This window comes from Lobosporangium transversale (genome assembly GCF_002105155.1).
Source record: "Lobosporangium transversale strain NRRL 3116 chromosome Unknown BCR41scaffold_9, whole genome shotgun sequence".
Lineage (NCBI taxonomy): Eukaryota > Fungi > Mortierellomycota > Mortierellomycetes > Mortierellales > Mortierellaceae > Lobosporangium > Lobosporangium transversale.
Window position 1 is genome coordinate 333483 of NW_019028987.1, and position 27061 is coordinate 360543.

Consider the following 27061-nt stretch of genomic DNA (forward strand, 5'->3'; position numbering starts at 1 on the left):
TTTGCCTTTTGCCTTTTTCTCCCATTCCTTTCCTTTTCCAATCCTGTATAAATATCTCCACCTCCACCTCCATTCCTCTTTTTCATCTCCACTTCCTCTTCTTCTTCTTCTTCTCACTCTTTCCTTCTCTCCTTTCTTTTTTTCTTTCTTTCTTTCTTTCTTTCTTTCTTCAAGCCTTCTTCTTCTCCTTTCCTTCTCCTCTGGTTCTTTTTTTTTTTTTTCTTTCCTTTCCTCCCACGGCTCATATCTTCCTATCTCTCTACCTGCCATTCAGAATCTGCAACTTTCCTAGTCTTGTTTAGTATTCAGCCTTCGGATCCCCATCACCACTCTCCTGCAAAAATAAAAGATTAGAATCAAATGAAGAACTTGTTCCAGCGCAAGGATGCTGCAGCCCAGCACAATGACAGCCCCATCATCTATCCAGATGAACCTGCCACTCAAAAACGCAGCTTTTTCTCCACCGTCTTTTTCCCCTTCGCCCTCACCTTCCGTTTCCTGCGCAAGTACACCAATTTGACCATCTGGATCGTCATCTGCATGATCATTGGAATCATCGTTGGCAAGTTTGCTCCAACTTTTGCTGTCGAGCTTGAGCCCATGGGACGCGTCTTTATCCGCATGATTCAGATCATTGTCGTAAGTTTACAAAAAGATTAAATTTTCTCAATAATTTATATGCTTCTTAATCCCTTGATCTATCTACATGTCCATTTTCTCAATCAGCTAAAACTCTTCCTCGCCTTTATTAGGGACCTCTAATCTTCTCAACCCTGGTTGTCGGTATTGCCGGTCATGGAGATGATCTTATGAGAGTCGGTCGTCTCGCGCTAAAGTCTATCATTTACTTTGAAGTCGTCACTACATTTGCTCTGATCATCGGTCTTCTCGCTGTCAACATCGCAAAGCCTGGACACGGATTCTCCATGGATGGCTTGGAGGCCCCTACGGCAGAGAACAAGCCCATCACTTGGGTCACAGAGATGGAGACGATCGTCCCTCAATCATTCTTCGGGGCCATGTCCCGGCACGATGCTGTTTTGGCCATCGTCTTCTGTGCCGTCATGTTTTCCGTTGCAATCATGAGAGCCGATGCTCAATCAAAAAAGGTCATGCTTGACTTTAATGCTTCACTATCCAATATTATGTTCAAGGTCGTTGAGCTCGTCATGAACTACGCTCCCATCGGTATTGGATGTGCCATTGCCGCCACTGTTGGCAAGTATGGTCTTGAAGCCTTGGCTGTTTCTGGAAAGCTGGTCGGAACTCTGTACGCTACATTGATCATCTTTGCAATCTTGGTCTTCCTCCCCATCATCCTTCTGTGCCGTATTCCCCTTAGAGACTTTGTAAAGACCGTTAGTCAGCCCTTCATCATGGCCTTCGCTACCGCATCGTCCGAGTCTGCTCTTCCCAAAGCTATGGAGAACATGGTTGCCTTTGGCTGCCCTCCCGAGATTGTTGCTTTTGTCATCCCTACGGGCTACTCTTTCAACTTGGATGGCTCGACCCTCTATCTCGCCCTTGCCGCCATTTTCTGTGCCCAGGTTGCTGGAATCACTAAGAGCGTCGGAGAGCAAATTCTCATCATGATTACTTTGATGCTGAGCTCAAAGGGTGTGGCTGCTGTGCCCCGTGCTTCGTTCATCGTCTTGATCTCAACCTTGTCAAATGCCAACATTCCCCTGGCCCCGTTGGCATTGATCATGGGTGTTGATGCTTTCATGGATATGGCCCGTACTTCGATCAACGTCCTCGGAAACATGACTGCCTGCGCTGTCATCTCCCGATGGGAGGGTGAGTTCCGTAACGATGAATGGAAAGCACGTCAGGTCGCCCAACCCGAGACCCTGACCATGGACGAGGTCGAGGCTCAAGAGTACAATGCTGACCACCACCACAATCATCAATACGGACATCCTCACCACGACAACCACGCTGAAAAGGCCTCAATTCGTTCTGTTCGCTCAACCTCCTCTGCATTGAATTCCCGTACAGAGCAGAACACGCAGCAGCGTCACCAGAACCAAGGCGACAACATTGTATAAACCAGCTCTTTTTACTTTTTCGAACTTCATCCATTTGTCTATAAATTTATCTATTCAGCGCTGGAAGCCATCTGTATACATCATTCCTCCACCCTCCTTCGTAGCTTTTTCGCATTGTATAATAATACCCGAAAATAAATAAATAAATAAATAAAAATATATTCATATTTATATTTTTAAAGGATAATTTGTAGTTTGTGGCTGAGCCATGGATTTAGTCACATTTGAGTGGAAGAAATTGTAAGGTGCGAGTGAGTCAGTATTTTAAGGGCAGATCACCTGTGCTTTTTCAGGATTGAAATGTATGAAGGAATGGGACAGTTTATGCCCGTTTATTTTCGGCAACACTCTCTGTTCGATCCTTTAAAGTGCGCCTTGTGTTTTTCCTTTTGCCCTCCTTCTTCCCCACCACTTGTAGACACAATGCCTCCAAAAGAAAAAGTTGAATCCACAGAGCAGCTATTGCAGGCGGTCATTCTTGCTGACAGTTTTGACGAGCGATTCCAGCCCATTACTCTTGAAACTGCTCGAGTGAGTTTTTTTTTTTTTTTTTTTTTTTTTTTTTTTTTTTTTTTTTTCCTTTATTATTATTATAACCAAAGAAAAAAAAAAAAAAAAAAACTAGTCAACAGAGAGAGGCTTGAAACTAAAAGAATATCTATTGGATAAACTATAGTGCCTGTTGCCTCTTTGCAATGTTCCGCTCATTTCATACACATTCGAGTTCCTAGCTGTTGCTGGTGTTCAGGAGATCTATGTCTTTTGTTGCTCTCATTCCGAAAAGGTCAAGGACTATGTCAAGTAAGTTTGTTTTTGTTTTTGTTTTTGCCTTTATATGTGTGTGTAAAAAGGCTTTTGACAATAAAGGCAACGCGTCTTTTTGTTTTGACTTTTAGGCAATATGAAAAGACATCCAACATGAAGATTCATACGATCGTATCACAGGAGTGTTATTCGGTCGGAGACGCCATGAGAGAACTTGATGCTAAGCAGTTAATCGATACGGATTTCATTCTTGTCAGTGGAGATGTGGTCTCAAACATGAAGTTGGACAAAGTCTTGGAGGAACATCGTGCCAGACGTCAGGCTGATAAAAGTGCAATCATGACCATGGTTCTCAAGAAAGCTAGTCCACATCACAGGAGTCGGTACGTTTTTTTTAAAAAAAAAAAAAAAAAAAAAAAAATCAATAGGAAGGAACAAATACAACAAATAGTGAGTCACTCGGTGATATCCCATGTGTGATTGAATTGAGTGTAATGAATAGTTTTTTTTTTTTTTTTTTTTTAAAAAAATATCATACATTAGAGCTGTAGGTGATGGATCGCTTTTTGTACTGGATCAGTCGTCAAAGGAATGTTTGCACTACCAACCTGTCAAGGCGTTCAAGAGTACACGCCAGGATCGGAGAATGACTATGGATATGGAGATTTTTGAAAAACACCCCGAAATCCAGATCCGAAATGATCTGATTGATTGTCAAATCGACATTTGTTCTGTTGAAGTGCCAGCATTGTTTACAGAGAATTTCGATTATCAGGACATCCGAGCAGATTTTGTCCATGGTATCTTGACTTCAGATCTGTTGGGCAAGACCATTCATTTCCATGAAGTCAGTGATGTCTATGCAGCCCGTGTCCGGAGTACACAAATGTATGATGCCGTTAGCAAGGACATCATCTCTCGATGGACATTCCCGATGGTACCTGACAGTAATTTGCCAACAGGGGATTGCTATGAATACAGGCGTGGATTGGTTTATAAGGAGAAGAGCGTGGTTCTCTCCAGAACCTGTGTCGTGGAGGAAAAAGTGGTCATCGGAGCAAATACGCAGATTGCTGAGAATTCTGTGCTATCTAACTGTGTCATTGGCAAGAACTGTGTCATTGGTAAAGTTAGTGATAAGACCTGTTAATTTTATTTCTTAATTTTGTTTCTTAATTTTGCTTGTTTCTTAATTTTGTTTCTTCCTTTTATTCTTTCTTTCTTTCTTTTATAAATAGGTGCTAATGTCAAGATCGATAATGCATACATTTGGGATAATGTCACGGTCAAGGACAACTGTGTGGTTCAGCGTAGTATTATTGCTAATGGAGCAGTTCTTGAACAGGGAGTGACTGTCAGCAAAGGTTGCTTAATCTCATTCAATGTGATCATAGGAGCCAACACGACTGTACCACCTTATAGTCGTATTACCGCCTTACCTGATGAGGAAGAAGGAGAAGATGAACTGGTATCAGAGCCTGCTGTCGTTGGTGCTACAGGTCACGGCCGCTCGTTCAAGGAAGCAGAGGATTCAGATGATGAGGAAGATCAAGTCGATCCAAGAAACAAGCAGGTGAACCGTTTAGCATTTGATATGTCCGCACTCAACTTTGAGACGCTACAGCAAGAGGAATCTGCGTCTGAATTTGAGAGTGAAGCATCAGATGTGGAGGAAGATGAGGTTAACCCTGCAGAGGAACTGGACCGTGAGATTACTCAAACCTTGGAACGTGCTTTCAAAGAGGATCATGATGTGGACATTGCAGCCCTAGAGTTAAACACATTGCGTATGGCCTCTAATTCCAATTTTCATGAGATGCGCAAGAGAATTATCCCTGGTGTGCTCAAGAACATCGATTTGAGCGCTAAAGCTGGTTCCAAGAAGACAGTCAAGGCGGTTCTGACACAATGGGGCCCTCTTATTGGAAAGATGATTCATGATGAAGAAGATCAAGTTGATGGTTTGTTTATTTTACAAAAAGCATGTGCAACCATATATGAGGACCCAGCTCTGGCACAAAAGATCTTTGCACCTACATTGCGGTACTTTTATGACGAAGAAATTGCAGAGGAGGACTCTATCTTGAAGTGGTATCATTCTGAGGCAAGCCGGGACGGCACTGAGACGGAGAAGAGACTGCACAAAGTGGTTAGTATTATTATTACTATTATTTATTTTTTATGACCAACTTGAACCTATCGCACTGACTTTATGTGCGTTATTGTTAATTTGCTATTTTTTTTTTTTTTTTTTTTTTTTTATAACTTGTAGGCGACTCCTATGATTGAATTTTTGGAACAATCAGAGTCAGAAGAGGATGATGAAGATGAAGATTCGGAGTAGGTTTGTTATTCAGTATATCCAAGACAAAACCAACGTGGTATGCATCCTTAGACTTGTAAAGAAAAACAAATAAAATAAGATAAATAAAAAGCTATTTTAATGGCTGTCTATTCACATACATATATTGGTATGGTATATATTATACAATTTACTATTTTCTGTTACTTTTTTTTTTTTTTTTTTTTTTACTTTCTGCTAAAAAGACCCCTTCTCTTCTTCTCAACATCGCTGCCTTCGCCTGCAGGCTCAAACTCAAGCATGAGATGGAGACGTCCACCAGATGGTTTAGCGAGAGGTGCCCAGAAGTCTGCCTTATATTCACCTGACTGAGTCTCGGTTAGAGGCTGGATGTATTCCCAAAGACGAAGGTCGAATTCACCCAGATCTTTATCACTTCCAAGTGTGTTATGGTCTCGGACCATAAAGTTGATCGTCAGTGGGTGTCCTGTAATGTTAGGTACCACTACAGACTCGTTCCAATTAGGTGATAAATTTTCCTTTTTAACCTTGGTCTTAAGCAAGTTCTTACCACCGAGCGATACTCGGACATAAGGATCGCTAGTTCCGCTTTTGTCAACCCCCAAGAGACCATCTGCCTCGATCACGTGGATGGTCAACGTACCGGGCTCACCAATGATATCACCGTTGTCGACCAAAGATGTACGTGAGCGGCTGGTTCCAAAGCCTGTGCGAGTAGGGGACGAGTTGACGTTGAGAGTGCCTTCAGAGTTGGTGAGCCGAGCATCTTGAACGGTCGAAGCTGCCTGAACTGCCAGAGCAGATGGAACAGGTTGAGCAGTATGGGGTGCCTCAGATGTGGGCATCATGCTTGGATGAGGCTCCAGTGCTCGCTGTGGTGCTGCATCAGATTTGTCCCTCTTATGCAGGCCCAAAGCAGATGCGCCTGCCGAAATGCCTCCAAAGACACCCTTGCCAACTGTACCGACACCTTTACCTACAGTACCCACTCCTTTCAAAGCGCCCTGCCCGACAGCTCCAACACCATCAGCCACCAGACCAACACCTCCTGTCACAACGCCGACACCTCCACCAATAAAGGTCGCTGCAAAGCTCGACCTCTTGTTGGATGACAAGAATTCAGGCATAAATTTGACGCGCAGTTGAATCTCGCCTCTATTCTCCTTATTCTTCAGTGGAATCATGAATTCATTAGGAAGAACTAGTTGGAGGTTGGTAAGGCTCAATGAGCCCGAACCCAAGGACTTGGCGGTAGAAAGCTGGTTCCAATCAAACACCTCGAATGTGAATTGATCTTCTGCACGAGAGGTCTAGAGAAACAAGGTTTCCGTGGTAACAAATTTATATGATCGTTGTTAGCGCATAAATCGTATTCAAATAACCTCATGATTATACTTGACCATTAAAAAAAAAAAAAAAAAAAAAAAATCAGACAACTTACGATTTGTACAGAAAAAGTCTCGTTATACTCTGGGTCCAGAGTCTTCTTGACTACCTCCGACTTGTAGACTTCCTTGCCATTCACTCTGAAGATAACATATGGGTCACTGGAACCACTACGATCAGCAGCGATAAGACCTTTGGCGCGAATGAGCGTTACGGCCATGTTGCCCATATTATCCAGGCGCTCCTTGGGTAGCAGCTCAATGGACACAGGAAGGTATTCAAATTTCAAGTGCAATGTTCCGCGTTGATCAGCCTTGTCTAGAATAGGGAACTTTGCACCATCTTTAGGTGTGGATTCCAAGAGTGAAAACACGCTTCCAGAGAAAGTGCCAATAATAGGATCCTTTTCCAAAGACGACTTTTCCTTGACTAGAATGTTCAGTTTGGCATATTCCAACTCCTTGACAAAGATATCAGCAATCTCGTTCCATTTGGGATTACGAGACTTTTGGACCTGAGACTTGAATTGGTAGCTATCACTATCAATGTAGAACTCACAGTATGTGTTGGACCGGTCTAGCTCAGCTCCGATCAAATGGGTGACCAAAATACCAGAGTCATAGTCCAGGGCCTCGCTCTTGTAGATAGTGTTGGGAGGCAACGTGATGGATGCAGTTTCCACTGCGGTCTTGACAGAGTTTTGCATATTGTTGGGAGATGGATCGGTGGTATCAACAACTTCAACGGGCGCAGCCTTAGGGTCACTGGAATTAGAAGGAGCTGCAGCCGTAGCCTTCTCAGTTTCAGTAGCTTCTTCGGCAAGCCTAAGTGATGGAAAGAATGAGAGCTCGTAGTGCAGCTCACCCTTGCTGCTGCCGTCCTTCTGAATCAGAGGTGCCCAACGGTCGATCTTTGGACGGGCCACATATCCAGCCTTGTCCGGAAGTTCCTCCACAATTTCGCTAACAGCGAATTCAGTCCTGCCCAAGGTTCTATCCTTTGTAACCTTCTGGAAATCAAAGCATTCAAATCCAAAGGTCTGCTTCATCGAGTTTACAGCGACATAGAAGATCTCGTTCCAGACAGGATTCAAGTCGCTGTCAATGACCTTAGTCCGTCCACGACTCAAACCCTTATCACCTGTAATGATGACATATGGATCAGAGTTGCCTCCGATCTCAACATTACGAAGATCACGCCCACCGAACATTTGAATACGAATAACACCAAAGGCAGGCTTGTGAGTATTCGGGTTCAGGTCATCGCCCATCAATACAGGCTTCCAAACACCGGTTATCTTCATCTTTCCGGTGCCTTCACCGCCCTGGAGAGTAACCCAGTCAACCTTGTCGTTAGTATCCTTGAGTAGACGGCTGGCAGGGACGCCGTATGAACCAATAACGTTATCATCTGACACAACCTCAATGGCGATCTGAGCGGCCTCCAGATCAGTGATGAAGAGATCAACTTCAGCCCCCCACGCAGGATTGGCACCACTCATAGCTTTGGTTGTGTGCGCCAAGCAACCGTTAAGATAGACCTTACAGCTCGATTTGGTCTTTCCAGTGCGTGCAATATCTTTAGCTTGAGCAAGGTTGAGAGCTAGAATACCCGAATTAGACTCGACTGGAACCATCTCTTTTCCATCGGCAGAAGGTTGCGGTGTCTGAACTGGGAAGTAGGCAGCACGGATACGAATAGCTCCACGCTCCTTGCCGTTACGGAGAACTTTACACCAAACATCATCTTGCAGGGGATCTTCCTCCAAAGTCTTCAAATCAAAAACGGCTTGGCCCAATGGACGATCCTTGCGGACATTGTCCTTATCAAAGATCTCCATACAAACAACTTCGTTCAAGTTATTGATCAAGATAGTGTTGGTTTCGTTCCAGACAGGATTCAGGCTATGAAGTGTCAATAAACGCTATGAGTAAAATATTTTCAATGATGGTTTAACACTTATGTATTAGGGTGGTGATCACTTACGTATCTTCCTTGACTGCAGTAGTAGCGAGCTCAGGACGGTTACCAAGACGGATCTTGACATAAGGATCAGAGTTTCCAACCAACTCTGTGTTTTTGAGATCTTTGGCATTGTAAATTGTAAATTGAACTACACCAGTGGCGGCAGTCAAGGATGCGCCACCCGTCATCATCTGCTCCAAGTCAAGTGTGTAGACATTTGGAGCATACATCATGGGCCCCAAGATGGCATGGGTCTGGTCACGGATGAAGGACTGCAAACCGGGGATCTATTTTTGAAATGTCCAAAAGCCCAAATAACATGGCTCAACATCAAACAAGCTTGATTCACCGCATGCATGCGACTCGGCAGAACGTTTCAAAATCTAATGAACTAGAGAGCGTGAGACTTACGTGAGCAATATCCATGCCAAATGTTTCACCTCCAACAGGCTTCAGGACATAATCAATCTCTGGTGGTTCTAGAAAACAAAAATCAACAGTCTTGATATGAGGGAAGTTGGATGTCAGCTTGATCTTAAAGCGCATGTATCCTTTGAAGGACATGTCCTCGACAAGAATAGGCATGCCAGCGCCAATAATGCCCTTGCCAACACGGATGGTCAAGCAAATCTTAGGATTGATCTGCGTTCTCAATTGCCTTGGCGTCATATCCTCAATATCTGTGGGTGTAAACGACACACGCCAGTCCATTAACTAAAAGAGGGGCAAACAAACGATAATAGTGAGCAATTGAGCATCGGGCGGAACATAGCATGGCCTCTGGAAAAAATCTAATGCGTGTGACGCGCTATTCATGAAATCGCACTCTCAGGAGGTCCATTGGTCCAGACAATTTGAAACACATACCACTACATCGGGATCAGCCTTTGGGAAGGCCTTAACGCTCTCAACTCGAGGTGCCTTTGTACCCAAAGTGAAGGTTGTAAGGCGGATCGAGTCGAGGAAAGCAGGTGTCTGATCAACCAAAATACTGTCGACCACTTGCACAACTGTTGCACTTAGCACCGGCTCGTAAATGAGCCAGAATTTAGACATGAAATTATTGATCCACTCGGTTGTCTCTGCGTCGTCTTCGAGCTGTAGATGAAGTACCAGCAAGATATGGTTGATTAAGTACGTTGAGCATGAAGAAAACGCTGGTCTCTGAAGATGCTGAGAAACTCAAGTATGCCAATAGGTTGTCATGTAGATACGTACCACATTCTTTATCAACTCGCGCGTAATATCATCCCTGGCATTGCGACGGAAGCGACGAATTGAATTCTTGTAGTAGGTTGCTAAATAAATGAATGAGGTGTCATTTTACATGGGTTGTCAGTCTTGGTCGAATACATAGACAACATTCCTCTTTTTTCGATCCACTAGCCTACCTCCAAATGCAATGATGAGGATCAAGGATACAAAACCCCCTCCAAGCTTGAAAACTACATAACACACAATTGGAATGACGACAAGGGCCGCGGCATTGTGCCAGAAAGCACCAAATAGTGCGCTACTTGCAAACTCTTCCATCCAGATGGACTTGTCACGGAATTCATTATCGGGGCCATCAGTACGCTTGTATGCTTCGAGCCAGCCAATACGTGATATAACAGGAAAAGCTCCAGGGATACGGTTCTTGCTGTTCTCTACAATAGTGGCCTTGGTCGTAGTGGTATTTTCCACAGTCGATCGACTCAATTCTGAGATATTTGGGTCCGTCTTTCCATTCTGTTTTAGCTGCGATGTTTGTGGCAATGGTTCCGCTATAGCCGTGCCATTACTGGAAGGGTTTCCGGACTTGCTGTTGTCAAGTTTTTCTGTATTGGGCAGGTCAGTGGGACGAATATCGGAGGGGATGACAGTACCTCCAATAGCTTTACCCACAGCTGCGTCCAATCGGGCCTGGCCGGGAATCTGAGGTGATGGGCATTCGTCTGCAGCGAGTGGAGGGACCACGTCAAGTCCGTTGGTACCAGCGAGCTGCTGAGTGGGATCCATTTACGGTTATAGAGAGCTTAATGTGATATAGCGAGCTATTTAGTGAACGTAAGGACTGGTTTGTGCTGCAAACATGCAGGTAGCAGTAGTAGAGAGAGATACAGGTGAGTATAGGTCATAGTTTATGCGATCCCCCAAGTGTAGCTTGTGCTGTCATGGTAGGCGAGAGAAAAAGTTCAAATCGTACAATATCCGTTTCAAAGACAGAGGATGGCAAATGAAGAGTGCACAGAAATGTAAACTGAAGAGAAATCCAGAGGAGAGAGTCAAGATAGTGAGATAGGATAGCAAAACAAAAAAGGATGAGGAGAAGAGGAAAGAAGAGGAGGCAAGTAAGGATGGAACATATTTTAAACTCTCTGCTCAACTTGTTAACTTTTTTCCATCTCTCCTGAGCTTGTCGCTCCATTGCATTAACGTTGTGAAATGAAGGCTAGTCATGTAAACAATGTTCATGTGTCCTCATGAACCAGACACGGTTGAGTTTCTGACCCTCGTACCTATTACCCCGAAAACAACATCATATCTCTTTGCGTGCGTATCCCAAAAAAAAAAAAAAAAAAAAAAAAAAAAGTACTGAGGGCGTTTTGCATTCATGTAGTCGCACGCTGCACAACTTGTTCTCTTTCGCGTTTTTTATATTTCTACTAATCCATGCTTTAGAAGTATATCCAGACCCATTAAATCAATGGTTGTTACCAAAGCCAGTACTCACTAGTTAGCAAAGTAGCTGTGAAGATGACTGATCTGCTATCGAAATGTCTTTACTGACACTTGACTATTTGAACGTTTCCTTGACTAAATATTTGGATGTAGAGTCTTAAAGGAGGAATGACATAAAAATAAAACGTAAAAATAAAAAATAGACGAAACGCGAGTGATATCCTGACTATTTTCTTTTCGATTTGTGTAATATGGCTATTGTTTTTTTGTGGTAGCCGAATAAAGTAAAGGCGACAAGAATAATGACAGGGTTTAACGGATGACAAGATGTTAGAAAAAAGGAGAGGGAGAGAAAGAAAACAGGTCAAAGAAAAAAAAAGAGATAAAGTGGTGGTGGCGAGCTGATTTTAAATGATCAAACAAAACGCGATCCAAGTGATGCTGCAAGTGTCGATAAGATATGGAGAAGCTTCCAACGACAAAATGGGAATTCGTCTGTCTGTAAATATGAACATTTGGTTCAGATCGCAAGTTCATCTGACAGACAGAAAACTGAGCTCAGCTTGCAGATATACCCCTGGAAAGTATTTGCGATCTTTGGCTACATGCATGAATGTCATTGGTCTTCTATTTTTCATTCCTATCCTCTCCAAAAAAGACCAGCAACAACGGCCTTTTGGATCTCATCTTGCATCAAATCATCCGAGCACAGTGCAAGTCTATTAAGTGAATATCGCGATTGTATCTTATAAACTGAGTGGAATTTTGGGCTGTGGCGTTCTTTTCGCTGACTAGTCCACTCCAAGAAACTTAATTCATTCTATTTTTATGGACCTTGTAACACTGTTGTGTCCAAAACCTGAGTTTTCAGATTGCCTTTTGGAGTCCAAAATGAAGCCACAGCGTAGGGTGGCTGAGCAAGTTGTTGTTTGAGTGAGTAACAGGAAGCTCTGTCGAGTAAAAAATTACTTTGCATTTTGGTGATCATGTCCAGTACAAAGCACCCTTCTGACCAAGCTAGTGGACTGGACCATGAGGCCAAGAGACTGAAGCAAGAAGAAGATAGTCATGCAGGTGCGAATGTAGTTGTCTCTTTTCATTAAGTTGGCCATGACAATGATCGGATTTCAGGATTTAACAAGGACTTTTTTTTTTTTTTTTTTTTTTTTTTTTTTTTTCAGCACCGAGAGCGAGACTAGAAGCAGCACTTTTGGAGGGTATCAAGGAGATTGTCAGGAACCCATCATGTATCAAGATCTTATTCGGTATAGCTTGCTGTGGCCGGTGTATGCTGAGGTTTTTGGGCGTGCGTGATTATGAGATCTATGAGTTACCTTCCAAAGAGATCAAAGATATTTTAGTTCGACATGCCTCAACATTATCTCCACAGGACGATGCAACGACTTTACATGCGGACGAAGAGACTATTTGCATAGCATGTGTAGGAACAGTTCAATACGCCGAGGAATTTGTCGATGAGATTGTGCTACGCATTCAGAAGGAAGCATACGAGACAAAATCTTTTAACATGAATGTGACCCTTCCAACCAGCACCTTGATCAGGAATCATTCAGTGGGGATCTACTGGAATCAACATCTCGAATATTACCCCAAAAATCAAGTTGATATCAAAGAAGTCTTCAAGCTCTTGATTAGTTGGCCAATAGAGACGCGAATGGGGTTAACCTTAGATTTTTCAGTGAGGATAGCAGAAATGAAAACAAAAAAAAGGCTTTTGAGCGGTTTGAACATGCGATAGAAAATTGGTATAACGGACCAGCTAATTTTTTTTATTTTTTTATTTTTATTTTTTATTTTTCCGTTTTTGATTTTATTGAGCAGAGTGAGCTCAGAATACAGGTGTCAATCAAGCATGAGGAGACAAAGGATGATCATTTATTTCTTTCGAGGATGAAAGAATCAGGCTTGGTTATCAAGACTAAGAGGGAGAACGTATGCTACGTTGTTTTTGAACTTTTTGTTGGTTGATACTTTTGTAATTGTTGTTACTGAAGCTACGATTAATGATATGGTATGGCTTGTAGAGGAAAACCATCGTCGTTGGCGACGGCCGACATCATATTGTAAAGGCCCTTACATGCGTGAGCGATGAGCGCTTTGCCTCGTAAGTCATATTTTCGATCACATGTAATCTGTCCATATTAAGAATTGTAGACTGCACAGACTGATGAATATTTTGCACAGCATTGGGAACGTGCCGCCGACTACAATTACAACAAAGCCTGAACTTGAATCCATCGAGATGATGAGGGAATCCGTTTATGTTGGAGGTCGCTACCTCAAATATAGCCGCGATGTCAGTCAAACACCTTGGAGTATTGGAACAACTATGCTTGCAGAGCTTTCCGTCTCGGGTATTGTTTGCGATACCATTAAGAATGCTTTCCGTGCAGATGGTAAGGCCTTTTTTTTAAAAAAAAAAAAAAAAAAAAAAAAAAAAAAAAAGCCTCAATAAGTAATAAAGAATTTGAGTGCCCATGATGTGATTATATATAATACTCAAATCTTTTAGACTACAAGTTTACCACCGCAGGCCGCGAAGATGCCAACGTTCGCATGCTGGGCAACGGGCGGCCATTCTGCATTGAGTTGATAAACCCCAGGATAGCATCAGTACCTAATAAGACTATCAAAAGTCTTGAGACGGAGATTAACACTATCATGCCTCACAAGGTTCAGATCCGAAGTCTTGCTGCTATTACAGCCGAGGATACCAAGGTCATCAAGGACGGCGAAGAAACCAAGACTAAGAGTTATAGCGCTCTATGTTGGACGTCTAATCCAGTCGACCAGGCTATGATTAATGCAATCAACGAGTATACTAACAAGCCGTTTTATGTTGAACAGCAAACCCCTATTCGCGTCCTTCAGAGGTATGCGTATCTGGTTCTCTCTCTCTAAAACTATAATTTGGATACGAAACAATCACATGGCGCATTAATTAAGTCCTAACTGAAACCATCATATAGGCGTGCTCAAATGATCCGCAAAAAGCAAATCCATTCATTGAAGGCATTCCCACTTGAAGGTCATTTCATGGTCGTTCATTTGCACACAGAGGCAGGGACGTATATCAAAGAGTTTGTTCATGGAGACCTTGGCCGGAATCAGCCTAGTTTGGGGTCAATTATTGGATGCGAGGCAGACATCATGGAGTTAGATGTGCTTGAGGTGGACCTGGAGTTTCCCCCGCCCTCTTGCTTAAAGGATATGTGAGCTTGTTAGTGAAATAAACATTAGTATTTAAATTATTTACAAGACTTTCCATGATCGCAATTGCTAAAGGCGTGCCTTATTTTTGTCTATGTGAAATGAGCTCCCTACTTCACATTCTTCCGAATTGCCCGCTTTGAATCATCTACTTGCCCGTATTTTTGATAACAACCGGAAGGCGCTATCCAATCAAAAGTAAACGCCCATCCGACCTGCGAGCATCGTGGGACAAGACTTTGCTTGGTAACATGTATAAAAGCTCCCGCGTTTTTCTTTCGTTTTTTTTTTCTGTTTATTTGTTTGTTTGCTTGCCTGATTGTTTATTTATTTGTTTGAAGAACAAACAGGTCTTCACCCTTTTTTCATCATGAATAAAGAATGGCTACATGTGTCTTTTCAAACCATGCTAATGCCCACTTCGGTCAAGATTACTACGACCACCATTATTGCCTTAAATACTTATTCGGGTTATTCAAAATTATTCATTAAGAACCACTTCATTTTTTGAGAGTTCATGATAAGAGAAGAAAGAATGCCGTAAGTGTACACCGATCGTTGAGAATAAAGTAATGAACGAAGAATACGATGCTTGATATTTCAATATTGTACCAGGCCTTGATGCAATTGTGTTTATAATGAAGAGACACACAAAATATGAAGGATTAAATGCTTGTAATATAAAAAAGGCCTATTGTATAATGCAATACAAATTTGATGAGGGTGATCTGCATGATCCACATGTATTTGTTTCTAATCAAAGAATTAGATTGCCAGAATATCCTTTAAAGAAGTGTCTAGATTTTGTTTTGACTTATTCAATTGTATTTGATGTCTGTCATAAACATTGTTTTGAGAGCATCCTTGAGAGACTCCTCCTTATCTTTTACAAAACAGTTGAAGTCCTTACTAACGGTTCAAGAAGGATTAAGTAAAAGATCTTCGCACAGATACATTCATGTAGACAGAAGCATACTGGCGTGTGCATTATAAATGTATATATATATATGATGCGCACATCTAACCTCGACATGCAAAACAGACTCCGACATGACGCGCTGCCTTTGACTTGGAGAATTATCTCAGTTGTGGTTGGACCAAAAATGTGGGGAGAAAGCCAGGGCTTGCTGAGATGGTTGCTCAATCACAAAAAAGCTGAAAGGGGGAACCCCGCATGAAATGAGCGAATCAGAAAAGGCGTCTCACATGCATCTTTGTTGGTTCTTAATCTCTTTCATTCTGTGTCACTTGAAATGGAAACGCTGCGCCAAAAGAAGCAAGTGAAAAAAGAAAAAAATGCGGGCAACTTTATTTTTGTTGGACTTGTTCACCAAACATGGTGATGTGCCTTTAAACGCCTGCCCAACCTTGCCCTATCATCTTATCATAAAGATAGAGCCATACGCCTTGTCATCAGTAAGCAGTTGAATGAAGAGGTATGAGTCTAGAGCATCCTAGTACTCTTCTTATCTTTACCATTCATTATCCTTAATGCCCAATAAGCTCTACATGTACTTCCGAATCAAATTCGGCAAAGGGAATATAACAGTAAGACAACTCGATTCTCAATCATCATCCTTCTAGCGCCTATTTCCTTTAGTGCAGAGCCAAAGTAATCATTTGCGTCAACCTTACAATCTCTCCTCTGCTAGTGGTTCCTGTTCGAGAAATTATTCTATGGCTTTGTTGATTTGGATGCTTTAGTAAAAAAAAAAAAAAAGTGTACGTATCATGGAAGACGTTGAGGTTTGTATGACAAAAAACAAACAAAAAAAAGTGGATAGTGAGAGCGCAGGTCAGGATGTGTCGGAGAATGTAGTAAACCTTGACCCCGCATTTGAGAAAATACCATTAATGGACTTTTCATCTTTGATAGACCCCACATTTAAGTTTTTTAGGATTGGGTTTGAGCAGGTGAGCATGCATGGACAAGGACACGATCCAAAAGAGACAGGTGTTTACGCTTGATTCTTTAGTGTGTGTGTATCTTAATAACTAACATGAATGGAACCATGTGCTGAATGGTAACGCCCAGAGGCAATCCCACTACTCATCCTTGTTCATCCTTGTCTCACATGAAGACACATAAATATCACCATCTGTCTTTTTCTCTTTTCTTTTTTTCTTCTTGCTTTTTAGACTAGCGCTCAAGCTCTCCTCCTCTTTCTTCTTTACTCATTTGGATTCTGATCTCTTCCCAACAAGCCAGAAGGTTCTCATTGTCATTAATAAGATTACACTACATCTAATTCACCCATGCCCGAAATTACGCAGGAACCCGAGGCTACATCGCCTCCGGTTTTCATTCTCGATCCCCATGCCAACCGCACAAGGGAAGAGGACATCGATCTCTCTCACACAGTAGGAAAGGTCCCGACCTGGCAAACCATTCAGCAATCTATAGGAACTCGCTCTGGCTGGCTTGGTGATTATGACTATGGTTTTCTCTGCACACCAACACTCCCTGGTTTTACTGTTCCAAGGATCCCGCCATTCTTTGGTTTGAAAGACAGACTTCCCCTGGTTCTAGCTATCATCATGGGTAAAAAGAATATAATTCTTTCTCTTACTGCGATCACAATTTCTGCCCTGAACCTCATTAATATTAATTCTTTAATTCATTCTCTCTCCCTCCTTTTCCTCCATAAAATATAAGGTTTCCAACATGCATTGGCTATGATTGCAGGAGTTGTTACTCCTGCTATCATCATGTCTGGAACAGGCAGTCATGGCCTCAATTTTCCACCAGCCATGCGTACACAAATGGTGTCCACATCTTTGATCACATCTGGTTTGCTCTCATTGGTACAAATCACACGTTTCAGGCTCGGAAAATCGCGATATTTTCTTGGAACGGGCTTACTGTCAGTGGTGGGCACCAGTTTCATCTTCTTGCCTGTCCTCCAGAGCTCTGTCTTCAACATGTATGCTTCGGGGTTCTGTGAGAGCTTTGTGGATGCATCGGGTACTCGTATCTATTCATCATGCCCTCAAGCTTGGGGTGCATTTCTTGGCACATGTATGATCTGCAGTCTTTTGCCCATCTGTCTGTCGTTCCTCCCTCCTCGTGTGCTCAAGAAGGTCTTCCCACCTATTGTTACCGGTGTCACTGTCATGCTGATTGGAGTCCATCTTGTCACATCTGGAATGTCTCAATGGGGTGGCGGAAATGGTCCATGTAAATCCAGACCAACCACTGGTCCCTTTGTGAATTGCCCTAACAACAATGCCCCCCGTGCAGCCCCTTGGGGAGACGCTCAGTGGATTGGTTTAGGCTTCTTGGTCTTCTTTGTCATCATGGTCGTTGAATTCTTTGGTTCTCCTTTTATGAAGAATGCACAGGTTGTGCTTGGTCTCATTGTCGGAATGATTGTGGCAGTAACCATGGGATACACTGACTCATCATCGATTGATGCATCGCCTACAGTTACTTTTCTCTGGACTAAGACCTACCCACTCTCGATTTATCCACCCGCAATTATACCGTTATTAATCACATACACATTGGCCATGGTTGAAAGTATTGGAGACATCACTGCTTCTTGTGAAGTCTCGCACCTATCCGTTGAAGGTCGCGAGTTCGAATCGCGATTGCAGGGTGGAATCCTAGCAGACGGTCTTGCCGGCTGCCTTGCGCCCCTTTTCATGAATTCGCCTATGAGTTGCTATGCACAAAACAACGGCATCATCTCCCTCACACGCTGTGCGAACACTCTTGCTGGATATATGTGCTGCTTCTTCCTGGTCCTCATGGGTGTCTTCTCCAAATTTGGAGCTCTCTTTCTCATGGTACCCGATGCCGTGCTTGGAGGTATGACCACCTTCCTGTTTTCTAGTGTCGTTGTCTCTGGTATCCGTATCTTGTCCTTCCTGCCATGGACTCGCCGTGAGCGCTTCATTGTTGCGACAGCATTGACTCTGGGTATGGGAACGTCTGTGGTCCCGGGTGTGTTGACACATATGTTCAGCTACACTGGTACGAATCCTTTTGTCACTTCATTGATCAACTCTGCCAACATTGTTCTGGACACCGGCTTTGCACTGGGTGCGATTGTCAGCTGCATCTTGAACGCACTCCTACCTTCAAACCCACCCATGGCTGCAGAGCCAATCATTGATCGCCATGGACCTGTTCCTTCCAATAAGGAGATCGAGGAAATGCAGGTTGAAGCACAGTCCATCCATGAGAGTATGCTTAGTGTCAAGCACTAAATGCTCTTGTTAAGAGGAAAAAAAAAAAAAAAAAAAAAAAATGACGGAAAGAGAGTTATACCAAGTCTGTGCTTTTCTTGCCCTACAGTTTTCACTTGTGTCTTTATTACCCATCCTTGTAATTTGTATAGTCTTGTTTTTAATTATCATGTTATACACACAACCCACTTTTCTTTGTAAATATCAATGGCGCCAGATGAGGGGTCGTAAATTATAATAAAAAAGTATCATTTCTATGAAATAAGATTTTGACTTGTCTTCGATACATACAATACACATTTTGCTTCCTTATTGCACTCTAACCGACGCTTCATCTGGGGGCTTTTGGTTTGGCCTAGCCAAAACGGGGTACAGCTAAGATGAAGAGGTAGATTGTTCAATTGTGGGTCACAGGGACAATCTTGAGGACAGTACGCAATCGGAGCAGTGCTTGAATCTAGACGCCATCCAAGGTTCTTCATGAACGTGATATCTGTCCGGCGGTTAAGAAGCGATAACCCAATCGTCACCACGGCCGCATCATTCCATTTCTCATAATAGATAGGTCCTTCTTGATCAATAAAGTCAAAGTACGCCTTGTACTCAGGCGAGCGAAAGAAATCGACACGTCCTATTGAGTTCTCGACGCTGTATGTACACGCCGCACTATGTATTTTTTTTTTTTTTTTTTTTTTTTTTTTTTTGTGAACGAAGTAAGTATATATGCTTTTTGGTAAATGACGGAGATAATTTAAAATTCATGCTTGTCTTATGGCTTACAAAGCATCTTTGGATTCCCTCATCAAAAAGCTCTCGTCATTAGAGTCAGATATAAGTTCTGGATGTGTTTCCTTAAATTTTTGAATGATTGTCCATGCTCCTGGAACACCGATTTCGTTGATTGAGGAAGACAACGACCATGCTAATGAAGCCGAAGCAAGTATGAGAGGGTGAATAGGTTAGGCTTATTTCTTTGCCATATGGACGCTCCTTTTTTATGCTCCTATAAAGGTTTGGTTGGCGCCATACCCAGTTTCTTCCCTGAAGCCTCCATAGCCAACATAGGATCCTCCTCAATATCACAAAATATTTCCACACCTGGGTCGATTCGCCAAAAAATGTCATATGGGTCCAATAGCTCATGTTGCGCTAAATATCCACTTGTATATCGCCATTTGTGCCTTGTAAGTAGTGATGTCTTATTCATGCCTAGTTTTTTCCTTGTATAGTCTGCATTCCTGACCTTGGCCGCTTCAATCCATTTGGGAAGCCGCCATTGATCATGAGGAATGAGTCCGAAAGTTATTGAACCTTTTGATAGTTGCTTTACCAAATTCCGTGAGCGAACTGTGAAGGGAATAGAAGAAAGAATGACCCAAGGATAATTACGACCACGATTGAACCGATCCTCAGCGTGGCGGACCGTTTCACGAACACGCTGTAGCTCCACTTCATGCGCCAACATCACTAAGACTCCATTAGCCTTTTTGATTCTATAGACAACACTTTCTTCTTCAGGTGCCCCTTCTCTAGCGAGGAACTCGCCTTGCCGGTTATCGGCCGAGAGGTTCTTTTTATCGTTGCCTTCTTCAATGCTATTAGTATCTTCATTGTTAGCCGGCGTCAGTGTATGGTCTCTATAACGACTGCCATATTGTATTGCAGCAAGCTGATCTTGAAACTGTTGGCGCCCTATGGTGCTTCCAGCCTCTATCTCCTGGATATTGTGAGCACTGCTGAGTGCCAGCGAAGAGTACCGCTGTTCCGCTCCTAGCTCCGATATATGCTCTTTAACTTCCTCTCCCTCAGCCACAATGGTCTTCGACTTGATCACATTGGACTCATATCGATCAGACGCAAAAGCTATCAAGAGTAGATGGCTGAGCCCTAACAATACGGTAAAGAGGACAATGGTACGGATGATTCTAAGGTAGCGGCTTGGTGCATAGGCCATGGCGGTTCAGAACTTTCATAGACACGTTTCTATTCACCAATTTCCTCCGAAGTCTCTGATTTTATAATGGTTTGAAATCTTTTTTCTGTCAAACGCGAGTGTTAAAAAAAAAAAAAAAAAAAAAAAAACCTTTCTAGCCCCGTGAAGAGACGACAACCTGACTGTGGATAAGGGATTAATGAGAATTGGACAAAAAAAAAAAAACAAAGGCAGCGAAAGGGAAGGAAAAATAAGAAGGGGATCATTATTAATTGGAATGTTATGGGTAGCATTCTCAAAAACACGCGTTTTTGCCTCACTAGGATAGGTTTAAATGTCTAAAAAGTTTATTATCCCTCCAATGTCCACGAAGTGAATGTATTTTGGTATCCCCTTGAAATTCATAATAACATGTCCCATTATTCATATAAAGGGTTGGTAAATAGCACGCTTGTGTGGAAAAGAGGAGAGAAAGAGAAAAGAGGGGAGAAAGGAAAAAGAGGGAAGGAATGACAGGAATGGTAGAAAAAAGAAAAAAAGAAAAAGGAAAAAAAAAAGCAATCGGCTTGCTTACTACATTATTGACGACTCTTGCCGAACGTTCTCTAAGACAAAGCTCTCGCATGCTCGTATAGAACTCTGAACATTTGCTTGGGCTGGTATCCCAACAACCAGACCAATAATCCCTTCTAGGACTGGTACGGCTACGCGTATATGCACCCAACCTAGGACAGCCTCACATGACCAGCACTTCTCTACCCCGGACGCAAATCCCCACAGTGGGTTGCGCTGACGACATCCATAAAGCCACCTGTCTGGACAATCATAAGCGCTAGTATCAATAACTTAAACATATTTATATTATTTTTACTCCGAAGCTTCCAATGGTTATGAACAATAAAGGTGATCTAACGTTCGAACGAGAGGGTCCAGAAAAGGTGGCAAGAGATGATTCAGGAGGAAACTATTGTGAGAGGGATCGTTCTGTTGTAAGATTATAAGATGATCTATATCTTGTTCAGACCACTCTGCTCGTTAGTGAGGGTATTCATGCACAGCCTCCGCGTAGAAAACAAGCTTCTTCTGTTGGGAACTATAGCAGACGCTGAGTAAATCAGCTTGAGGAATATCGTTCATTTGCCCTCTAACCAAGTAATTGTGGTTTTTGCTGGTCCAATTTTCTTGTAATGGTCGTATCTTTCTCGACTTGGACAAGTTATATTATTTGTGATCTATCCTAAATACTTGTTTGAAACAACCCTATTTATCAACGTATGTGTTGTTGTGGCTAGTACCGAGCAAGCTAAAAAAGTCATGGCACTCCAAACACATAGTGACGCCCCATCTCTCCATGAAGGAAAGAAATCGAGATAGAGATCTGCTATTGCATTCGGTACAAATGAATCAGTTCTGGATATGGGAGATGTATTATGTAAAATAGCGAGAAATTTATAGCTCTAAAGTACAATTGACTATTAATAAATCATAAGTCATGATTCGGCTCTTGTGGATCATGATTTGCGTGACACCTGTGGCGAACGTTCATCATCACCATCGAGTCCGTCATCTTCCAGGGTCACTGTTTCTACATTTTCGTGTCGCCCATGACTTGATCGCCTCCTAGGAACCATTTGACCTTCAGACAGTGACGACTTTCTATTTTTTTTTCGTTTATCCGAAAGGCCACGACTCCTTGACATTGCGGAATCGTCATCAGCTTGAGTGCCTTCATCCTCATCCCCATTCTGAGCGAGGTCTCCCCCCGCCTCCTGTCTTTCCAGTGGTGAAAGATATACTGTTGTCTCTGGACGCATTCTAGTGTCTAGTAAGGCTGATACATGCTCCTCTGCGCCTATATTCAAATCTAAGCTCATACTTTGCCCATTATGAGCGATAGCGTCTTCCACTAGATACGAAGCATTGTGAGAACTTTTTCGTTTCGAACGTGATGACATATCTCGAATAAGCTGTGGCCGTTGTTCCTTAACAGATGCATCCATTCCAACAGTGGCTTCAGTCATTTGACCTAAAGATTTACCCTTCCTGCCTATTACCGCCACTGTCTCCTCCTGGTCAAGATATGTTTCTTCTGTCCCTCTCTTGTCATTATGACTTGAATGCTCTCCAATACCATGCTGCCTCTCCCAGTCCCCAAGTACGCCTGCAGAAGCATTATCTGGTACGCTCTTTGATGTCGTGTCCAAGACTGAATCTGAAACGAAGCCAATATCCTCCTCTTCCTCTTTAAATGTTTTGCAAACCATTTCTGGAGCCTTGATCGAAGATTCATCGTTCGGGTCGTTCATCGTTTGTGAAGAGTGGTTATTATCATCTCCATTGAATGACTCGGGTTTGTGGGTGCTGTTTGAAATAGTGTCTATTGGAAAATGTTGAGGCATATCTGAGCCTTCAAGCGATTCTAGTTTTGTTAAAGCCGTCAAAGATGGTGTAGTGTCCATCCTCAATGAAGACATCGGTCGGATTGATCCTGAGTTATACTGATGGTGACCATGGCTATAATAAGTGGCTGATAGCCTCCTCATAACAGGGCTATTAGGCATCGAAATTAGGTTCGGAGGACTCATACGACCAACATCCATATCTCGAGACATGTATGCCACATCCGCATCCGATAATTGTCCTTCATCATGGATACCTGAAAGTCCTTGGAAAACAGGGGAGTCTGGCCTGTAGTCGGTCTGAGATGAATTACTGTGACTAGGACGCATGACGAGGCGGCCAGGTCCATAGCTGTTCTTTGGAGTTGGATATGGGGTACGGGAAATCGCGGGTTCCTGTTTAAACTGAGGGCTAGACATATGCGCAAAATCTGGAGATTCGGGTTCATGTGTCTGCGTTGGATGGAATTCAGAACGTGAGCTCGGTATTCTTTCTTCTTCTGCTGGGCCATGACTATTATTTATCGCTTCTTCGTTCTGCAATGATATTTCTGGGCCTGGGTGAGGAGACCCTGCCAAAGAGTGACCAGAGCCATTCAAAAGTGTAGACTGAGTTGTGTGGTTAGGATCAGACGTTACCGGAGCCGTCGGCGAGATTGGCGGTGAATCCTTGATACTATCGCTCGCAAGATCATTTCTTCTATCGCTATGGTGCCGATGAAGAAGAGTACTTTGATCGAATCGACTTAAGCTTTCTACAGAGCCAATCCTAATAGAAGATGCTGTGCCGTCGGATCTAACTTCTCGTCTCTGTCCTGAAATAGCTCTGAGTTTTGCCCCAAGGGGGGACTGTTGTATGGCATAATGCATCGCCGTGCTTTTGGTAATAGAGATGAATACAATAATAAAGATGGTGATAATAGCGCCAACCACGAAGAGCTGTCGTTGGAACATGACCTAAATCGAGTTGGGTTAATTGGTCAACAATTTGAATTCAAGGCTTTTTTTAAATAATAAAACAAAATAAAAAAAAAGCCCTAGATACCTGTGATCCAAGCAAATGGACTTGTGAAGAAAGATTAATAAAATCCTGGCGACGCTTTTCTCCCTCTACTTCCACATTCATCCTGTAGCTGTATGCCAGCTGATCGTATTTGCGACCCTAATGGTTTCAGTAAAACGAATTGAAGTATCGGTCAGAAAAACTCTTCAGGTCGTATTTAAAGATTAAAAAGCCAGATTCTTACCAGTGTCTCTAAACGACGCGTCGCCTCATTAAGATGAATTACAAGCTGGTTTATCTTTTGCTCATTAGACTCTAGAATCTCATTGAAGACGTTGCTCTGCTCCTCCAAGTATTGGTACGACAACGATGAATTAAGTTCAAGTACTTTTAGACGGTTGACAATGTTTTTGTATACACTCTCCTGGGAGGAATGATGAGGTGATGGTGCTGCATGCGGGGATGAATCTGTTGTTGACGAAGTACTACTAGAAGTTGTACCGACTCCTGCTGAAGCTGGTTTAGATACACTTGGTGGTTTTGGGGAATGAGTCGATCTAGATTTCGGTGACAGCGTGATCTTTGCAAGCCCAACATTCGCCCACTCTTCATCATACTGTATTGAAGCTGGTGAAGTTGAGGGGCGAGGAGGCAAAACATCTGTATAAATAGGGCTCTCAGATGCCGTGAAAGGCTCGAACGATATCAGGGTTGTATCAGATAATGTAAATTGACCAGTGGTTGCACCATTTTTATCACCAATGTCACGAGTATCCGTGTTCGGTTCATTCAATAAGCTGAGCGATGGCGAACCTGCATCAGAACTACTTGTGAATGGTAGTGTGACTGCCTGATTATCTGATGAGGCCGCAGTCGATACTTGCAAAGGCGGATCTGTGTGAATCGAATTCATATGATCCTCTTCGCCTTCGAACACGGTACTGGAATTACCTAATGGTAGTGCTGACTCCAAGGAGGCGCCAGGCGTTTCCAGTGGTTTGCGTTGACTATCATGCTCCTTATCCATTGTCTCACTGGTGCCTGTTTGTGACAGCTTATTCGATTGAGTATCATTAGTGCTAATAAGTTCTGCCGCATCATTAATTGTCGTGCTCTGCGTCTCCTCCGTCTCTTCTATCTCCTCTGTCTCCTCTGCCTCCTCGGCTTCAGCAGCTTGCCTTGCTTTTTCAAGCTCAGCAAGCCGCTTTTCCTCTTCAGCCTGCCGTTTTTCTTCTTCTTCTTCCTGCTTTAGCTGTTCCAAGGCTGTAGCTCCATATACACGCAAGAGAGTAATCGGACAATAGTACTCATTGCCATAGTGGCTAATAAAGTCAAACCGTATGTAGGTTGCCAGCTGAGGGACGGAGGGTCTAAATACCTAATTTGAAAGAGGTAAAAAGATCATGAGGATCAATTTACCAAAATATCTATTGATAACCCACGCCATAAGGTCTCTAACTTACTTGGGCGTCTCTAGTATTCCTGGCTTGAAAATGGCCAAGGATGCTCCAGCCATCATCTCTAGGCGGATATCTGTTCACAGAGACGACAAACTCCTTGAAAGTTGATGAAAAGAACTCATAATTGCCCAGAACGAATGTGTCGACCAAAATCTCCTCACAGAGCTCGACGACAAAAAATTTTTCCTTGGTGGAGCATTTATTCAACATGTAGTGGTCTTTGCCCTCATTAAGGATTGCAGTGATGCTAGTGGCGTCTTTGCTCGCTTTCACAACGCTGGCTGCGCAAGTAGAGGAAGCATGGTTGAATCGGTCTTTTGGATCCTTTGTATACTCTGCTTTAATCCATTCTATTTCACTACTAGGCTTTTGCCTCAAATCAGGCCCATTTCCGAGCTGATCAGTGATATGTTGAAGCCGATTGTCGCCTCCTTTGCCATTGCCATTGTTATCTAAATTTGAAAAAACGAACCCAAGCTCATCCTCGGCGCCAATAGCAACATCCACGGAGCTCTCTTGATATGGTTTACGCTTGCGTTGTTTGCGATCGTTATAGTCTGTAAGCCTTTTCTTTTCCAAGACCTGCTTGCGCCACTGTTCATATGAAGGTATATGTCGCTCAATTTGGGGAGGGCTGCTGGTCATTAGTTTAGCTGTAGCAATTGAGGACGCAGTGTCGACTATACCTGTCGAGTGTCGTGCCTCTATAATTGAAGATTGAACATGTTGTGATGGGTGGACAGCGATATGATCGGAGGATGTGTCTGAATTGATTATGGAGCCCTCAAAAACTGTCTCGCGACTCAATTCGCTATCAGTAGATGTAAAGTTCTTAGCCTGTGTTTTTGATCCTGACTCGCGAGAATAGACTACGAATGTTGATCCAGCAATAGTTGGACTCGATGCTGGCTGGTTAGGAGGGATGGCCTGGTGCTCATACTCCACATAATCTTCATATATTTCAGTTGATGAAGCTGTTGCTACTTCTGCGTCGCCTTTTGTTTGGCTTTTGTCTCTAATGGCAATGTGATCGCTGTCCTCATCTTCCTCTTGTCCTACGATCTAATTATTTTTATTCGTTAGATTTTTTAGATTTTTTGTTGACCAGTGTTTATAGTGCCATGAAGAGACTCGGATTTAGAAGGGGAAAGGCAGCTTACTTCATCCTGAGCGCTCTGAGTCTTTTCGTCCAAAAGAAGTCTGCCATCAACATAGCTATACAGACAATAAGGGTATGGCCAGTGTGGACATCGTCTTTCTTGATATAGCAATGTAGGATCGTCTTGTCGGAGACAGACACACAGGTATGGCTGTAAGTGCTCGAGCGTGTGAGAGTGTAAAGGTGTCTTGATGCTGCTATTGCTATTTTGATGGTGGCTGTCCTGTCCAATATCTTTTGGATGAGATTGGCCGCTTGTTATATCTGTGGAGTGTTCGACATGGAAAAAGGCATGGACAGGGCAAACAGACTGCAGGGCTACAGTCATCAGCACAGCGTGGATAAGAAAGGCTGGCCAGAGCTTTTTACTGCAGGCCAGAGCAACTGCCATGCGTTGTATTTTACCAACAGAAAGAGCGATGGAATAGGGGCCCAAGATTAGGAAAAGATGTAATTATGAAATGTAAATTGGAAATGGAGGAGTAATGCTGAAAAGATGCTAGAAAACCAAAAAATAAAAAAATAAAGCACAGA

The 27061-nt window shown here is 43.0% G+C and overlaps 7 protein-coding genes across 7 annotated transcripts; 4 read left to right on the forward strand and 3 right to left on the reverse strand.

The window, feature by feature from the left end:
- The first annotated feature begins 201 nt into the window (after window positions 1-201).
- On the forward strand, window positions 202-2218 carry BCR41DRAFT_420323 (Sodium:dicarboxylate symporter family-domain-containing protein). Its single transcript, XM_022029883.1, has 2 exons — window positions 202-639; window positions 753-2218. Exons 1-2 carry the CDS (start codon window positions 361-363, stop codon window positions 2046-2048), a joined length of 1575 nt encoding a protein of 524 aa, XP_021883577.1. The 5' UTR covers window positions 202-360; the 3' UTR covers window positions 2049-2218.
- Window positions 2219-2471: 253 nt separating this feature from the next.
- Window positions 2472-5157, forward strand: BCR41DRAFT_394077 (translation initiation factor eIF-2B subunit epsilon; the record flags this gene model as incomplete). Its single annotated transcript, XM_022028614.1, has 6 exons — window positions 2472-2579; window positions 2725-2849; window positions 2945-3196; window positions 3357-3937; window positions 4052-4962; window positions 5086-5157. 6 exons carry the CDS (start codon window positions 2472-2474, stop codon window positions 5155-5157), a joined length of 2049 nt encoding a protein of 682 aa, XP_021883578.1.
- A 185-nt stretch (window positions 5158-5342) lies between these two features.
- Window positions 5343-10488, reverse strand: BCR41DRAFT_394078 (C2 domain-containing protein; the record flags this gene model as incomplete). Its single annotated transcript, XM_022028615.1, has 7 exons — window positions 5343-6446; window positions 6578-8426; window positions 8509-8774; window positions 8899-9201; window positions 9355-9585; window positions 9706-9785; window positions 9879-10488. 7 exons carry the CDS (start codon window positions 10486-10488, stop codon window positions 5343-5345), a joined length of 4443 nt encoding a protein of 1480 aa, XP_021883579.1.
- A 1639-nt stretch (window positions 10489-12127) lies between these two features.
- BCR41DRAFT_349107 (hypothetical protein) lies at window positions 12128-14407 on the forward strand. Its single transcript, XM_022023412.1, has 7 exons — window positions 12128-12225; window positions 12333-12850; window positions 12994-13104; window positions 13197-13276; window positions 13357-13568; window positions 13685-14045; window positions 14142-14407. The coding sequence occupies exons 1-7, from the start codon at window positions 12138-12140 to the stop codon at window positions 14386-14388; spliced, it is 1617 nt and encodes a 538-aa protein (XP_021883580.1). The 5' UTR covers window positions 12128-12137; the 3' UTR covers window positions 14389-14407.
- Window positions 14408-16572: 2165 nt separating this feature from the next.
- BCR41DRAFT_380351 (purine permease) lies at window positions 16573-18952 on the forward strand (the record flags this gene model as incomplete). The annotated part of the gene is made up of 3 exons (XM_022027256.1): window positions 16573-16924; window positions 17039-18571; window positions 18933-18952. The coding sequence occupies exons 1-3, from the start codon at window positions 16639-16641 to the stop codon at window positions 18950-18952; spliced, it is 1839 nt and encodes a 612-aa protein (XP_021883581.1). The 5' UTR covers window positions 16573-16638.
- A 16-nt stretch (window positions 18953-18968) lies between these two features.
- Window positions 18969-20086, reverse strand: BCR41DRAFT_296002 (nucleotide-diphospho-sugar transferase; the record flags this gene model as incomplete). The annotated part of the gene is made up of 3 exons (XM_022020426.1): window positions 18969-19239; window positions 19354-19495; window positions 19603-20086. Coding segments are annotated over 3 exons (897 nt in total), but the record flags the coding sequence as incomplete, so codon positions are not given.
- A 1861-nt stretch (window positions 20087-21947) lies between these two features.
- BCR41DRAFT_384881 (hypothetical protein) lies at window positions 21948-27028 on the reverse strand. Its single transcript, XM_022027617.1, has 5 exons — window positions 26529-27028; window positions 25372-26430; window positions 24153-25286; window positions 23951-24067; window positions 21948-23862 (listed from the first exon to the last, which is right to left on the reverse strand). The coding sequence occupies exons 1-5, from the start codon at window positions 26916-26918 to the stop codon at window positions 22018-22020; spliced, it is 4545 nt and encodes a 1514-aa protein (XP_021883583.1). The 5' UTR covers window positions 26919-27028; the 3' UTR covers window positions 21948-22017.
- Between the last annotated feature and the right edge of the window lie 33 nt (window positions 27029-27061).

Bases quoted from the DNA above. Each gene is read 5' to 3' on its own strand.
- BCR41DRAFT_420323 (XM_022029883.1), top strand. From the start codon at position 361: ATGAAGAACTTGTTCCAGCGCAAGGATGCTGCAGCCCAGCACAATGAC. The intron at 640-752 runs GTAAGTTTACAA...CGCCTTTATTAG, and splicing joins GCATGATTCAGATCATTGTC to GGACCTCTAATCTTCTCAAC.
- BCR41DRAFT_349107 (XM_022023412.1), top strand. From the start codon at position 12,138: ATGTCCAGTACAAAGCACCCTTCTGACCAAGCTAGTGGACTGGACCAT. The intron at 12,851-12,993 runs GTGAGGATAGCA...TTTATTGAGCAG, and splicing joins GGTTAACCTTAGATTTTTCA to AGTGAGCTCAGAATACAGGT. The intron at 13,277-13,356 runs GTAAGTCATATT...TATTTTGCACAG, and splicing joins AGCGATGAGCGCTTTGCCTC to CATTGGGAACGTGCCGCCGA.
- BCR41DRAFT_384881 (XM_022027617.1), bottom strand. From the start codon at position 26,918: ATGGCAGTTGCTCTGGCCTGCAGTAAAAAGCTCTGGCCAGCCTTTCTT. The intron at 26,431-26,528 runs GTAAGCTGCCTT...AAAAATAATTAG, and splicing joins CTCAGAGCGCTCAGGATGAA to ATCGTAGGACAAGAGGAAGA. The intron at 25,287-25,371 runs GTAAGTTAGAGA...CTTTCAAATTAG, and splicing joins GGAATACTAGAGACGCCCAA to GTATTTAGACCCTCCGTCCC.